The sequence below is a fragment of the Tyto alba genome, unplaced genomic scaffold (assembly GCF_018691265.1).
Source record: "Tyto alba isolate M040663 unplaced genomic scaffold, T.alba_DEE_v4.0 Super-Scaffold_2, whole genome shotgun sequence".
Taxonomy (NCBI): domain Eukaryota; kingdom Metazoa; phylum Chordata; class Aves; order Strigiformes; family Tytonidae; genus Tyto; species Tyto alba.
In genome coordinates, this window is record NW_024881282.1 from 22,735,266 (window position 1) to 22,747,986 (window position 12,721).

The 12,721-nt window shown below is 37.4% G+C and overlaps 1 protein-coding gene across 7 annotated transcripts in view; it reads left to right on the forward strand.

Annotated features, from left to right (window-relative positions):
* PAN3 (poly(A) specific ribonuclease subunit PAN3) overlaps positions 1 to 12,721 on the forward strand; it is an 88,090-nt gene that overhangs the window by 14,005 nt on the left and 61,364 nt on the right. For all 7 annotated transcript variants that reach the window (XM_042793163.1, XM_042793160.1, XM_042793158.1 and 4 more), the window contains 2 exons: positions 9,887 to 9,953; positions 11,655 to 11,725. In XM_042793163.1, the coding sequence (XP_042649097.1) occupies positions 9,887 to 9,953; positions 11,655 to 11,725 (138 nt within the window). The remainder of the gene's footprint in view (positions 1 to 9,886; positions 9,954 to 11,654; positions 11,726 to 12,721) is intronic.

Genomic DNA, 12,721 nt, shown 5'->3' on the forward strand with positions numbered 1-12,721 from the left:
TGAAATATTTCAAAGATCAGAAGTCACCGAAGCCAAATGTGAACTCTCAAACCTTGTAAATTACTAGACAAGAATTTCAGAATTTGTAAACTTAGTTGCTGGTGGCATTCAGTTATGTTGAATTCACTTTTAAATCTTTTGAAATGTTTTCTTGTATTTATAGTGTTCTGTAGATGTTGGCATAGGAACTCCCATGAGGTGGAATTGGTTGTGTACATAGTATTATGCAAAATTTACAGCAAAAGCCTGTCATATTTAAATCCTAAATGAATATCTATTGAATTAACACATGAAGTACTGTAATAACTCCCTCAAACTGTTAACGCTTTTTAAAAGCTGAAAAGATGATGGTCTTCCCCTGTACTGAAAGGTTTAACAAACCAGTTTCTGGTAAATGAAAGAGAGCACAAGTCAAACAGTTCACACTGTGTCCTGACAACAACTCTCTTATATCAAGGAAACTCTCCTTATGAGCTTACTTTGATCTCAATTGTGGCTGTATTATGGATTGAAAAATAACTCAGCAAAAGGCAGGAAATAATTAGGTGTGTTCCCTTTTTTTTTTTTCTGCATGTTTTTAAGAAGGCTGGATTTTCATGTTCAACAGAATTGCAAAACTATGGAAATGTTTATTACTCACAATGATGCATGATTTAAAAAGAAAAATTTTAACCTCTGATCCTGAAGTATACTATTGAAGCTGGAAGTTACAAAAGCTGGTATTGCTGAGATCATACAATTTTATTCTTTTAGCACAAAGTTATTATGTTTTGTATCCTTAAACTGTGTTCTACAGCAACACTGGTGTCTTCCTAAACACAAATTTTTAATTACAACTCTTTCTTCTAGAAAGACAACAAGGCATGCATCTAACATGAATGCTCATAGGATTTTTAAATACTTTACTAATGCCTGTGAGATTACAGTCAAGGCATTGTGTTTCTCTTTGAGAAAAGAGAAGAAATTGATGGGCCTCTTACCCATTGGAGGCTAAGGAAAATTACCACTGAAGGATTTCATTAACGTTGAGAAAGTGCTTACAGGCATTAAACTATGGTTTAAAAAGCATTCTTGTATTAAGGTTTTTTTTTTTTTTCTTTGAATCATGTAATTTAAGTTCTTGTTTGCATAGGTAAAGCTGGTAATGCTGTCTGTTTTGATTGCGTGTCAGCTTTTAAATTAAGTCCATACTGACAAAATTTAGCCAATTGGAATGCAGTTTTCCATGTTATTCAGCCCTCTGGAGAACAAGGTGAGGGAAAACTCTTAGTGACTTTAAATAATACTGAGGCTTTATAGTTTGGAACAGAGACTCTAAATCTGAGAGATTGGTGATTGTGTCAAGGATATACCTTTTGCTCTCTCTGTAAATTTGCCCAGATTTTGTCGCTTGATTAAACGTTTGCAAAACTGGTTTATAGAGACCGACTGGAGACTTCCTAGATGTTAGATAATTCCCCAAAGATGTAGTCTGCATTAGCATGTTCCAGCTTGAGTATATTTTTGCAGTCACAGCTCTGGCCTAACCTAGGCCTTGCTTGAACTCGGAGCAGGAATGCTGATATGCTTTGTTTCCATATTTCCTTTTCTTCTACTTCAGACTGAAGCAGCATGGAAGTGGATCTGTATTTAATGAAAAAGAGAGCTGCATCTATGTTAGAGCAGAGTGATGTGTAAGGGAAGAGAGGCTTATGCTCTGGGCTTAGAGAAACTGAGCTGAATATAAGTGAATAAGGAACTGGGCAAATGAACCGAAGCCGAGAGGTGTTGGTGGGACACTCACAGAATGGGGACTGGAATTGCACAGGTGAAATACACAGAAATTGGGACAAAGGAACAAGTTGACATAACGCGAAGTTGGGGGTGGTGAGAACAAATCCATGTGTCTGTTTCTCTCCAGGTTCTTGAATCAAACCAAAGATACTGAAAATTTAGTGTTCTGCCATTGATGAAACATCAGAAGTCTTCTGCAAAATATCTCATTAGCTCTCAGTTTTGCTTTTGCAGATGAAAACATCAGTTCCGTCAATGAGTTACTTAGTCATCTCTGGTGGATCTATGCAGTTCACAAATAGATGCATCAGTGATGTAATATGAAGAAACCTTTTCAGCCTGTTTTTTTTTAAAACTGGAAGAGTACACAAACATGCAGATAAACACACTGCTAGAAAAACACTAGTAAATTACAGTTAGATGTTAAGAAATGCTAAGTTTAGATTGCCAAAGCAGCCTTGAGGTTATATATTGAGATGTATTCCTCGTAACATTGTATAATTTTTTCAGTGGGAAAATTATAAGTGGGACTTATTCAGGATACAAGGTGTGTGGTGCATGCATAATGAACACCCACTTGATAGTCGATTAAGTGTTCATCTTACAGTTCCATGCCTTACTTCTGCATGCTGTCCACATCCTTCTCATGAAGACTGCTAGTTGGCAGTGTGCTTTCCTGTGCAGGTTACGATTATTGCATCCAACTTTGTGAAATGCTTTACTTATGAAAGAATGTAGTCTGCATTTTATAGAGGCATGGGAAAAAAAAGAATGGCAATTAAACAAACAGAAAAAAAATCCCCAACAGTGCTGGCAAACTAGACCCCAATGTTTTTGAAACTAACCTGTACAGCTGGGAGGTGAGGAATGGAGTTAATGACCACCTGTAGAAAGCTCTGTTCAAGTTGCTTAACTGGCTTCAATCTAGCAAAGATGGTAATAGAGTCAGTCTCTGCTGTGTAATGCTCATTTTCTTTTACTGTGAGATAATCTTTCTGCTTTATTTAAATAAAGTCCATGCTTTATTTACTAGTCACCTTCTAACATAATCATCAGGGATTCAACAGACGTTTCTTCTTGACTATTCCTAATTAATCTTCAGAATGTATTTGTCATGTGCAGCAAATAAAACTGAAGTTTGTTGAAAAGAGCATGTGATTGTGCATATTGGGGTTATCATAATGCATAGGTAATGGAGCCAAATTGCCTCAAGCAAAGCTATATCCAAATTTTGCAATCATGTTTTTGTGTGCAGTGTGTAATCTGTGTTACAGTGTTAAGCAAGCAGTAAAAGGAAGGAAAGTAAAAGTGAATTGTATCATGATGAATTGGGGGGGGGATGTGCTGCTTTGGTCACAAGTAATGTAGTTGACTAGTGGTCAGAATTTCTGCAAAATGGGTATTTCTGACTCAGATTTCATTTTTATGTGTTGAGGAATACTTTGTGAGACCTAGAACATCTCACTGAGGTTAGATTAGTGGTGAAGACATGATGGCAATGCTCACTTTGCAGTGGAAAAGAGTAAAAATCCTTGGTACCATTTAGAAGAGGTAGGATTTTTTAAGTGGCCATGGCTCTAATCCTTCTTTTTTCTTCCTTTCTGAAAAATATGTCTTTGCCTCATCCTTCCACTCTTCCTACCTCAGAGGTCTTTGCTGTTAGCCAACCATTCATTGTCCCCCACTGACCTCTTCTCTGGTGTTACTAACTAGTTTCCTATTCAGTCTTCTGTCCTCACTGGTTTGCATTTTCCCATAATACAGTTTTGTTTCATGCGTCTTTTCTGCCCTGAATCTTCATGTGCTTTCATATACTACATTAGCAGTAGTAAAAGCTACTTCCAGTTTATCAAAGCATTTATTTTCTGTTTTCCCCTTCTCTAACTACTAACAGAGCAGGCCTGCGCAACACATGGCCCACAGGCCGCACGCTGTCCTCGAAGCTGTTCTTTTTCTTTTTGGCGTAGACGCAGCTGCCAAGAGACAGTCAGAGGTGTGGTTCAAGAAGCAGCTCATTGCTTTTGGCTTTCCCAGCAGTGAGGAGGCAGGAGCTGGCTGGCCGGGATGCCTCTGATGCTTGGCTGTTTGCTCAGTAGCTCTGTGTGTGCCACTTGGCTAACTGGTTGTGTTCCTCTGGCATTAGTGCTGCCCCTTGACTTGTGGCAGTGGCTTGATCACAGATACAGGTGGTACGGGAAGGAGCTTTAGTAGTATTATGTTGGGATGTTAAAAGGATATTGTAGTAGGATGAGGCAGAGGAGTATCTTAATGTTAAACTTTTAATGTCATATTAGAATTGAGCAATTTAGTTGTAAGAGCAGTAGTAAAACAGTAGAAGGTGTATTCATGCATGTTGCTTCACAGAAATCTGGTTTTCCTTATTTTGATGGGATGAGATTTATAACTACATGGATTCCCTTGGACTGCAAGTTATGTAGAAAGTAAGAATCATAACTTTTCAAGTAATCACCCTAACCAAAATTAAGAAGAGTTGGGTAACAGTCTTCAATGTTAAAGCTGGCAAGGCCAAAGCGATAGAGAAGAATTGGTCTTGCCTTGCTTGCTTTCGCCATGCTAATGTTGGTATACTAAACATTCTTGAAAAGCCTGAGGAGTAGAGACCATGCTCACTTCAAAGCTTTGCAGCTGAATAAATACAAAGACCTTTGTTCCCATTGCTGCATCTGCCAAGAGTCAAGTAATAAAACACTCCTTATAGCACAGAACCTTGTAAATGTCTTAAATTTTTGACTGTTGAGACTGTGTGGAACTACAGACGTGCTATTTTAAATATAGAATTATGCAGTTGTTTACATAATGCTTTCTGGAGAAATCCAGTTGATTTAGTTCAAACAGTTGTGAGTGGGACATGCTGTAGATGCTGCCAAATATGCTAACTGTCAAAGACAAGTTTTGGATTGTTTAAAAAAGAAAGCAAAAGGTATCACCCTTTGTAGGTCATAGAATCTGACAACTAAACAGTGATTTGTTTGGTTGTGACAATCTTATTCTTTTACAGGATGACTTCTTTTATAGTCCAATTAACATTATTCTAAAAATTTAAAAGAAATACTCTGAAAGATAGTTTCAGAAGAACAGTATTAAGATGAAGAGAATAGCTTGTGACATACTACAAAATATTTTGACATAACACACTGAACAAAGAAATGACCCTGAGTAAAGTGCTTATTTCCTCAGGGTTAGGGTGGGTAATAGAGAGACAGAGGGAACAAATGCAATCTTTTACGTATTTTGTGGAAAAGAAATGGTGGAGAAGAAAGCAAAACCCCTCACTAAACATAAGTCTTGTAACATAAGCTATGTAAAATTAGGTCTAACTGTGTGCAGCAAAGCTATATTCATCCTCTACCTTGATGTGAATTTTGTAACTATATACTTTAGTGCAGGAATGAAAGCAAAGCGAGCTTAAGTGCAGCTATCGTTTTGGGTTTCGCTATTGAACATTGAAGGGTGGAGGCAAGGTGGTATATACCTTTAGAAGGTGGGATTATTTCTTGTAATGTTTCTCTTCCTAGCATACTGCACCAAGGAAGTGTCGAGAACCTGAATGGTGTCCTAGACTGCATTAGGTAAAGCACTGCTAACAGGTCAAGGGAGGTGGTCCTTCCCCTCTGCCCAGCACTGGTGAAATGACACCCGGAGTGCTGGGCTTCTCAGTACATGAGAGATATGGACATACTGGACAGAGCCCAGCAAAGGGCTGTGATGATGATGAGGGGGCTGGAGCATCTCTCCTGTGAGGAAAGGCGAGGAGAGCTGGGACTGTTCAGCCTGGAGAAGAGAAGGCTTGAGGAATCTCCTCCATGTACTTAAAGATTTGGAGGGAGGGTGCAAAGAGTTGGGAGCAAGGCTTTTTTCAGTGGTGGCCAGTGACAGGACCAGAGGCAGTGGGCACAAACTGAAACACAGGACGTTCCCTCTGAACTTCAGGAAACACTTTTTCACTGTGAGTGTGACAGAGCACTGCCACAGGTTGCCCAGGGTAGTGGTAGTCTTCGTCCTTGGAGATACTCAAAAGCTGTTTGGACACGGTCCTGGGCAACCAGCTGTAGGTGGCCCTGCTTGAGCAGGAGGGCTGGACCAGTTGGCCTCCAGAGGTCCATTCCCAGCTCAACCCTTCTGTAAGAAGTATTTAATCATCAAAACAATTATTAAAATAACAACCTAATATGAAAACTATTTTTACAGTGATGCTGTTGATCTGCTGTCAGTGTTGTCTTAAAGTCAGTGTGAAAACAATACTTTTAAAAAAAGACCTTGCAATGATTCTGAATAGGAAACGTTAGTACACCTTAGGCTGTTTCACATCTAGGTAAAATATTGATTCATTTTGACAAAAAGTTTCATTTTTGACACTCTTGTCTTTTCACAGTCTTTTTCTTAAGAGGAGATGAGTTACTTTGATTAATCCTGGTACTTGAACAAAGAATAAAAACTGAATGAGTATATTCCCATCCTGTAACTTAATTGCTTGAATATTCAGGAATTAACAAAGTATTCTGAAAAACTTTATTTTTCGTTTTTTCTGTGAAATTTAAGAGCCTCTATTTTGCTACTGGTGGAAGAACTTTAAGCTGAAGCCTCAGGTTAAATCCTTGGACAGGGATGAATGTGACAGTTTTGTTCTGCAGTAGCTTTCTTTTGAGATGTGAACAGAAACAACTTTCTAATTCCTTTAAAGGGAGAGGGGCAGGATGTATGCCAGTCAGCCTAGCTGAATGTTAACTAGTGCTTAAAGAACCTCAATAAATCATAGCAATAGGCAGGCAAAGAAAGTAAGTTTATATGCAACTGAGTGACATTGGTGTGGTGCTTGGTTATGACAAAGTCATCTTTCTATATTAACTTCCATATGGTGGAAATCATGATGTACTAAAAAAGTCTGAAGCTCTCATATGTGCGTGCTTGCCTTGCCTGGCAGGCTTAATAGGAATGAATAGTTCGCTTTCTTCTCCTGCTAATGGTTGCTCTTACCTTTCTGGAGCTTTCATTCTTTGGGCTTGAGGTTTTTGTGATTGCATTCTTGAAATTGAATTTGTATGAAAAATAGTTTAGCACCATTAGAAGAGATTGAGAAGTGCTATTTAAAATCAAAACTGCCTTCTGAAAAACACAAATAACATACAGAGGTGGGGTTTTCTTTTTTTCTTTCAAGACCTTTTTGGCCTGACCTGGTAAAAATCAGATACAGGAATAACCTTCATTAAGACTAAATGCTTTTGGGTGTGGTAGAAATTTTAATATTAAAACAGTTTGAAAATCCTTTACTGATTATATGCAGGTCTTCTGTGAATAATCTTAAGGTAAGAAGCTTGTGCATGTGTAATAAAAGTGAGCAAAATGAAAAATTCATGAGTGGTGAAGTGGAGGTTTTTAGCCTCATTCAAGGTACAGCTAACAAGCAGTTGCTAAAGCAAGAGCTGCCCAAGATGGGTGAGAGAAGCTTTGGTTTTTCAGAATCCTGGTTCATGTAAAATGCATTTGCACCTTGAACAAGACTTGACTTTGTAAGAGCACAGTTGATGTTCACGGGCTTTGTTTACACTCTGCGTTCAGAATCCTGTTCAGTGTGTTCTGTTGCAATCTGTCTTGTGTGCACTGTAGGTTTTTAGTGATTATATCAGCACTGATTTTCATCATCGCGGTCACCTATTCACATTGCAAGTCTGTTGATTGAATGTTTAACGGCTGTACTTTATGCCATATTGATGGCATAAAAGTGCTTGATTCCAAGTTTAAGCCATATTTAATAATGGCTTAATTAACCATCTTTGATACCAACCTGGATCTCAATACCATATTTATTCCTGTTCTGACAGACCATTACCTTTTGCATTAAAATTATTACAAAAATCTGAGTGTTATAAATGGACATTAACACAATTTTTATCTACACCAGGACAAATTTGGTGAAAATAGGAAAAGTTCCCTTCAGGAAATTTTTTCCTAAACCACTTTCTGTTGTAAGAATCAGTATGGAAAAAGAAAAGATGCATAATAGGGATGCTTTTCAAATATTTGTGAAAAACTATTTAACTTCTTCCCATTTCTTAGTCAGGAAGGGAATACGATGTATGAATAGTTGACCTACTATAATCCAGAAATTTTTTATTTTGATGTATTCTTATTATTTTAATGACAGCAGACGGGAGGATGAACATCCCTGAACTTCAGCAAGATTGTTAACTTAGTGTGGGTCTCCCAAAGTGCTACCTTGTTTGCAGGAATAAGTAAACTTTGTTTCACTAGAGGCATCCCTTTTGTGTAAAGAATTAATTGCTGATCTCTAACATTTTAGTGAGAGTTACATTGTGTCGGTTCAGTATATTTAGGACGTGAGACACCTGGCATCAAAATAAGGGAAGAGCACATAGCAAACAGATTACCTCATTAAAGTCTTGAAAAAGCAAAAGGTTTACATAGTATTTACATGTGTACATATATTACACCTGTTGTCCTAGAACATCTGCATGTGCTATAGTTCTGCTTCATGTAGCACTACCTACTTGTATGGAATGGAAAGTTGTATCAAAGAAGCCTGAATGATTGTAGAAAGCTTGCTGTAGCAAAGCAGCACAGATGATGGAACTAATGCACAGGGGAATAAAGCATTGAGGGATCGAGGATGGTGTTGGGAGAGTAACTTTTGAAGATACCTGCTGAAGTACCTAAATTTTACGAAAATTTTCAAGTTACTTTTCTAATTAGTGCAGGCTATTTTTTTCTTTTACAACTTGCTTTCCACATAAAAACTACTTTACACAATCTATTTGTTCTTTTAGAAACAAGTATTAAAAGCTACAGCTTCTGGTGAAGTCAGTGGTAGTATGAAAACTGCATATGTTGAGAAACTTGAATTGCAGTAGGTTTACAGTTCTACCATATTGGATAATGCTCCAGCTTCTGTTGGTTCTTGTCTGTTCTTACCAAATTTACTCCTGAATATTGATCTTTCTGGTCAAGAATTAGGTGAAATGGCATTGAAGTATAATGTAGTAAGCTTCTTGCCCTCTGCCACCAACATTGAGACTGGCTGTGGTAAAATAAAGAGCAACTCCAGTGACCAATTTTAAGTCTTAGTCTGTGTCTAGACTATTAAATTAAACACGCCTGTAAACTTTCCTTGATGCTTAGGGCCAGCTGGCACAAAATGGCCTGTTTGTGCTGGTGTACACTCACCCCGTAAAGCAGGGGCTGCCTGCAAACTGTCCATTTAAATGGATCTCAAACCTTTTCACTGCTGAATAGTGCCTGGAACTTGGCTGGGAGACTCCTGGTTGATGTGGGCCAAAAGCATGCTAGGGAATATTTTAACAAATTACCAGTCGTCTCTCTCAGTGATGTAGAACACATCCTGACCTTGCCTTGCTTCTCACACTTTTTCTTCCTGTTGGGAGACCGGTCAAAGAAAATAAGCAAGAGTAAGAGGAGACACTTTAAAACTTCTCTATCAAAGCAGTGGTAGCTCTTAGAGCAGCACTGCCTCATTTAGTCCAGTTTATTGCTAGCCCATAGCTGTAGATGAATGTAAGAGAAGCAGGTGGAGCCTTGGAGAATGTGTAGAGTGTTTCAGAGGTCCTGTTGGCTTATGAGAATAGCATGGTTTTGCTGAAAGGTCTCAAAAGATGCTTTTGTTTTTAAAAAGAATCTATCAAATGCTCTGCTAATTTGAGTATTTTTTCATTGGAAAAGTTTCATGTTGTGATGATAGTGTATAATAAAGGGAGGAGTTGTTTCAGGGGTATAATGTGAAAGAATGTTTAAAGGAGATAAGTATTTGGCTTACCTAATATTTTGACGACATACGACGTACGCTTAGTAGGCTCTCCCAAGATAGAAGAAATTAATGAAGATAGTATTTTTTTTTAATATACAGTCATTTTTAGTTTGCACTGCTCACCTGTGAAATGCTTTATTTTACTAAACATTTGTCAACTACAAATTGCTCTCTGTTTAGACTATTTACTAAATGGGGAGTGAGCACAGGTTTCACAGTCTGTTCTTAAAACTTTCTAAATGCCATCCCCAATGCCCTCACTTAGTTTTTTACAGCTTTATTTTACATGCACACTCTTGTCTTTTATTTTTTCAGAGGATGACAAATAGCAGCAGCTCCCCTAGCCTTCTCAATGACAGTGCCAAGCAGTACGCAGGCCATGGTAAGTAGTTTTAAAGTATTATGCATAAAAGTATGCTTGAAAATTTAAGAGATTCACTTTTGCAAAACTGAGACTTACGACAGTATGTTTTTTCTCCTTTGATTTGAGATGCAGTAAAACTGTAGTATATTGTGTGATTACTTTTAATACAAAGTTGAAGTGCTAATGAACGCATAAATTTTCAGGCTTCTCATTGCTCCAGTGGGGAAAAACTAAAAAGTCATTATTGGTTTTGTCACTTCAAGTGAAATGCTAGTTTAGATATCCACTGTAAAGCACTGATAGCTTAAGCATATATGTTGCCCCACAATAGTATCCCTTTTTATTGTGCTTTTCAAGTAAGTTATTGTATGGAATAAATGTTCAGGTTTTTACTCTTAAATTTAGTGTTTACAGGTTTTGTGAAATGTGGTAACTGATGATTTTTAATAGCTATTAAGTTTTGTTCTGTAAGCAGTACTTTACCTCTTATAATTTTTTCCCTGCTATAGGGAACATGGTTTTCAGCTGAACAAAATATCTCTGTAGTGCAGGCCTACATACTCACTAAATTATTGTGAAGGGTATATTGAATGTCTGTAATGCACTTTTCAGAATCACTGCAGATTATTTCAGCTGAGCTGTCAAACTAAGTTCTTTAAAGAGAGGGTACTAGTACCTTATGGCAAGGGCATACATTTAAAATATGTTTCTGCTCTGAAAATTGCTGTGTAAATGATGTTCTAGAACTCCATTTGCATGTCTCACCCTGCAGCTAGTCTCCTTACTAGGGTTATAATTTTTTAAGCATGATGGTAACTACTATAAAATTAGCTTGCTTGAAAGTTGAAATTTGTACAGTTTTTTGATCTTTTTTCTTCTTCCTGGTTCATTTCCAGTAGGCTTTCTGAATAATTCTGCTTCTTTTGTCCCACTGAACAATTAGCTATGGAAGGCAGTAGAGGTCTCCAGTTCTAAATGCAGTCAGAGTTTGACTGTGACAGGCCAAATAGTGATGGTGATGCACGTGAAGGAGAGAAACCAGACTGACTTTTGGAAACCAGTTTAAATTCTGTTGTGTCGCAAGTCATTTTCTTCCCCTCCCTTCTGCCCTGCCAAGCTGTGCTTCGCTTGTAGAATTACCCTTTTAAGGAGTATTGATTAATATTGAAGAAATTGTTTTGTCAAAAAAACGATGTTTACAGCTGGCAATCATCTGCTAATTTGACAGCTCTACCCATGTAGTTTGGAGTTTTAAGTTGCAGCTGTAATGATTGTTCAGTTTTTGGTGCTTCAACTCTAGAAGGGATATATGGGGACAAAGAATAAGCAATAAAAAGATACTAACAGAATGTAGACTTTTTCTACCCTTAGTTTTGATTTAAATTTGTGCAAAACAGTGTCAGGGCAAGTAAGATCCACATTATTATTTGTAAAACTGTTATACAGAAGATTACTAATTTGGGGTAACTGGAGATGAAGGCTTTGAAATGCTAGATGGATATTAAATAGTGTCAACAGCAATTAAACTTACTAAATTCTGCTAATGAGCACCACTTAGCAGTTGGAGAGAATCTAATAAATGCTATGTTTTTTAGCAGTGTGGTTGCTAAACTTAGTTTTGTCAAAAGGATTATTTCCATACAGAAATAAATTTAAAAATGTAAAATTTCTTTTTAATATTAGAGACATACAACATGGTGTTTTACGTTCTTTTTACAGATCCACTAACTTCACCAAATTCGTCCTTGTTTAATGACTTTGCTGCCCTCAGCGTGTCTCAAAGGAGGAAGGTAGGCAACAACTAAATCTTAAGTAGCATATTTGTATATGAGTTGACAGGGAAGAAGATCTGGAGTAACTTGAAATGCTAGATGAAATAAGGATGATTCTTCTAATGTTACGAGATTCGTTTAAATATTTAATTGCTGATATAAATAAGATCTTACTTCTACATTTTTGCTACACCAGATCAGACTGCTGCTGCTATTAAGAAATATTCCGAGCACTTGTAAACTGAAGTTTATAAGGATGCTTTGAATATTAAAATTAGGACATAGCCCACTGAATTTGAAAACAAATTATTTTTATTTTATTGAGTCACAAGCCACCTGCAAACTTTCATTGGGAGCAAGTTCTGAATACATAAGCGATCATTCCCCCATTCCTTTGTACGTGCTGTGAAAGTAATTCTTACAGTTTGAAGTGCATTTATTTTGAAAGACACTCTGATATTATTGGGAAGCTAGAATTTGGGATTGTTTTTTCCCTCTAATCTGTATTAGGAAATCTTTCTTTTGTTGAGGGCTAGACAACATCTTCAAACACATTTGACCTGTGCCAACGCAGGTGGCGGTGTGTTCCAGTTACATACGTACGAATGCAGTAGCTGGAATATGAGACAAAAGTTTGGTCACACCAGAGTTCCTTCTCATTTTTGTGAACCGTGGCTTATCAAAAAAGACATTATCTTATCCCAACCAGTTATCAAATTTTACTTTCACAGATGACTTTCATTACTGCTTATTAGCCACATGATTCTGAACTTGCCTGTATTTGATAATGCATTGTCTTGAAAGCAAGCTACATCAGCATGCTTGTGACTTTTCATAGAGCTTCATTTTTGTGTTGGCAATTGGGAGCTCTGTATCAGGTGAAGATCGAGCTTAAAAGATAATTACCATAGCTGGCCCATCAGACTAATGTTCCTTGAAATGAAATGCTGTTGTAGAATGTTAATTTCCTAATATTGGGATGTATTCAAACTACATGGATCTCTGAATTGCCCT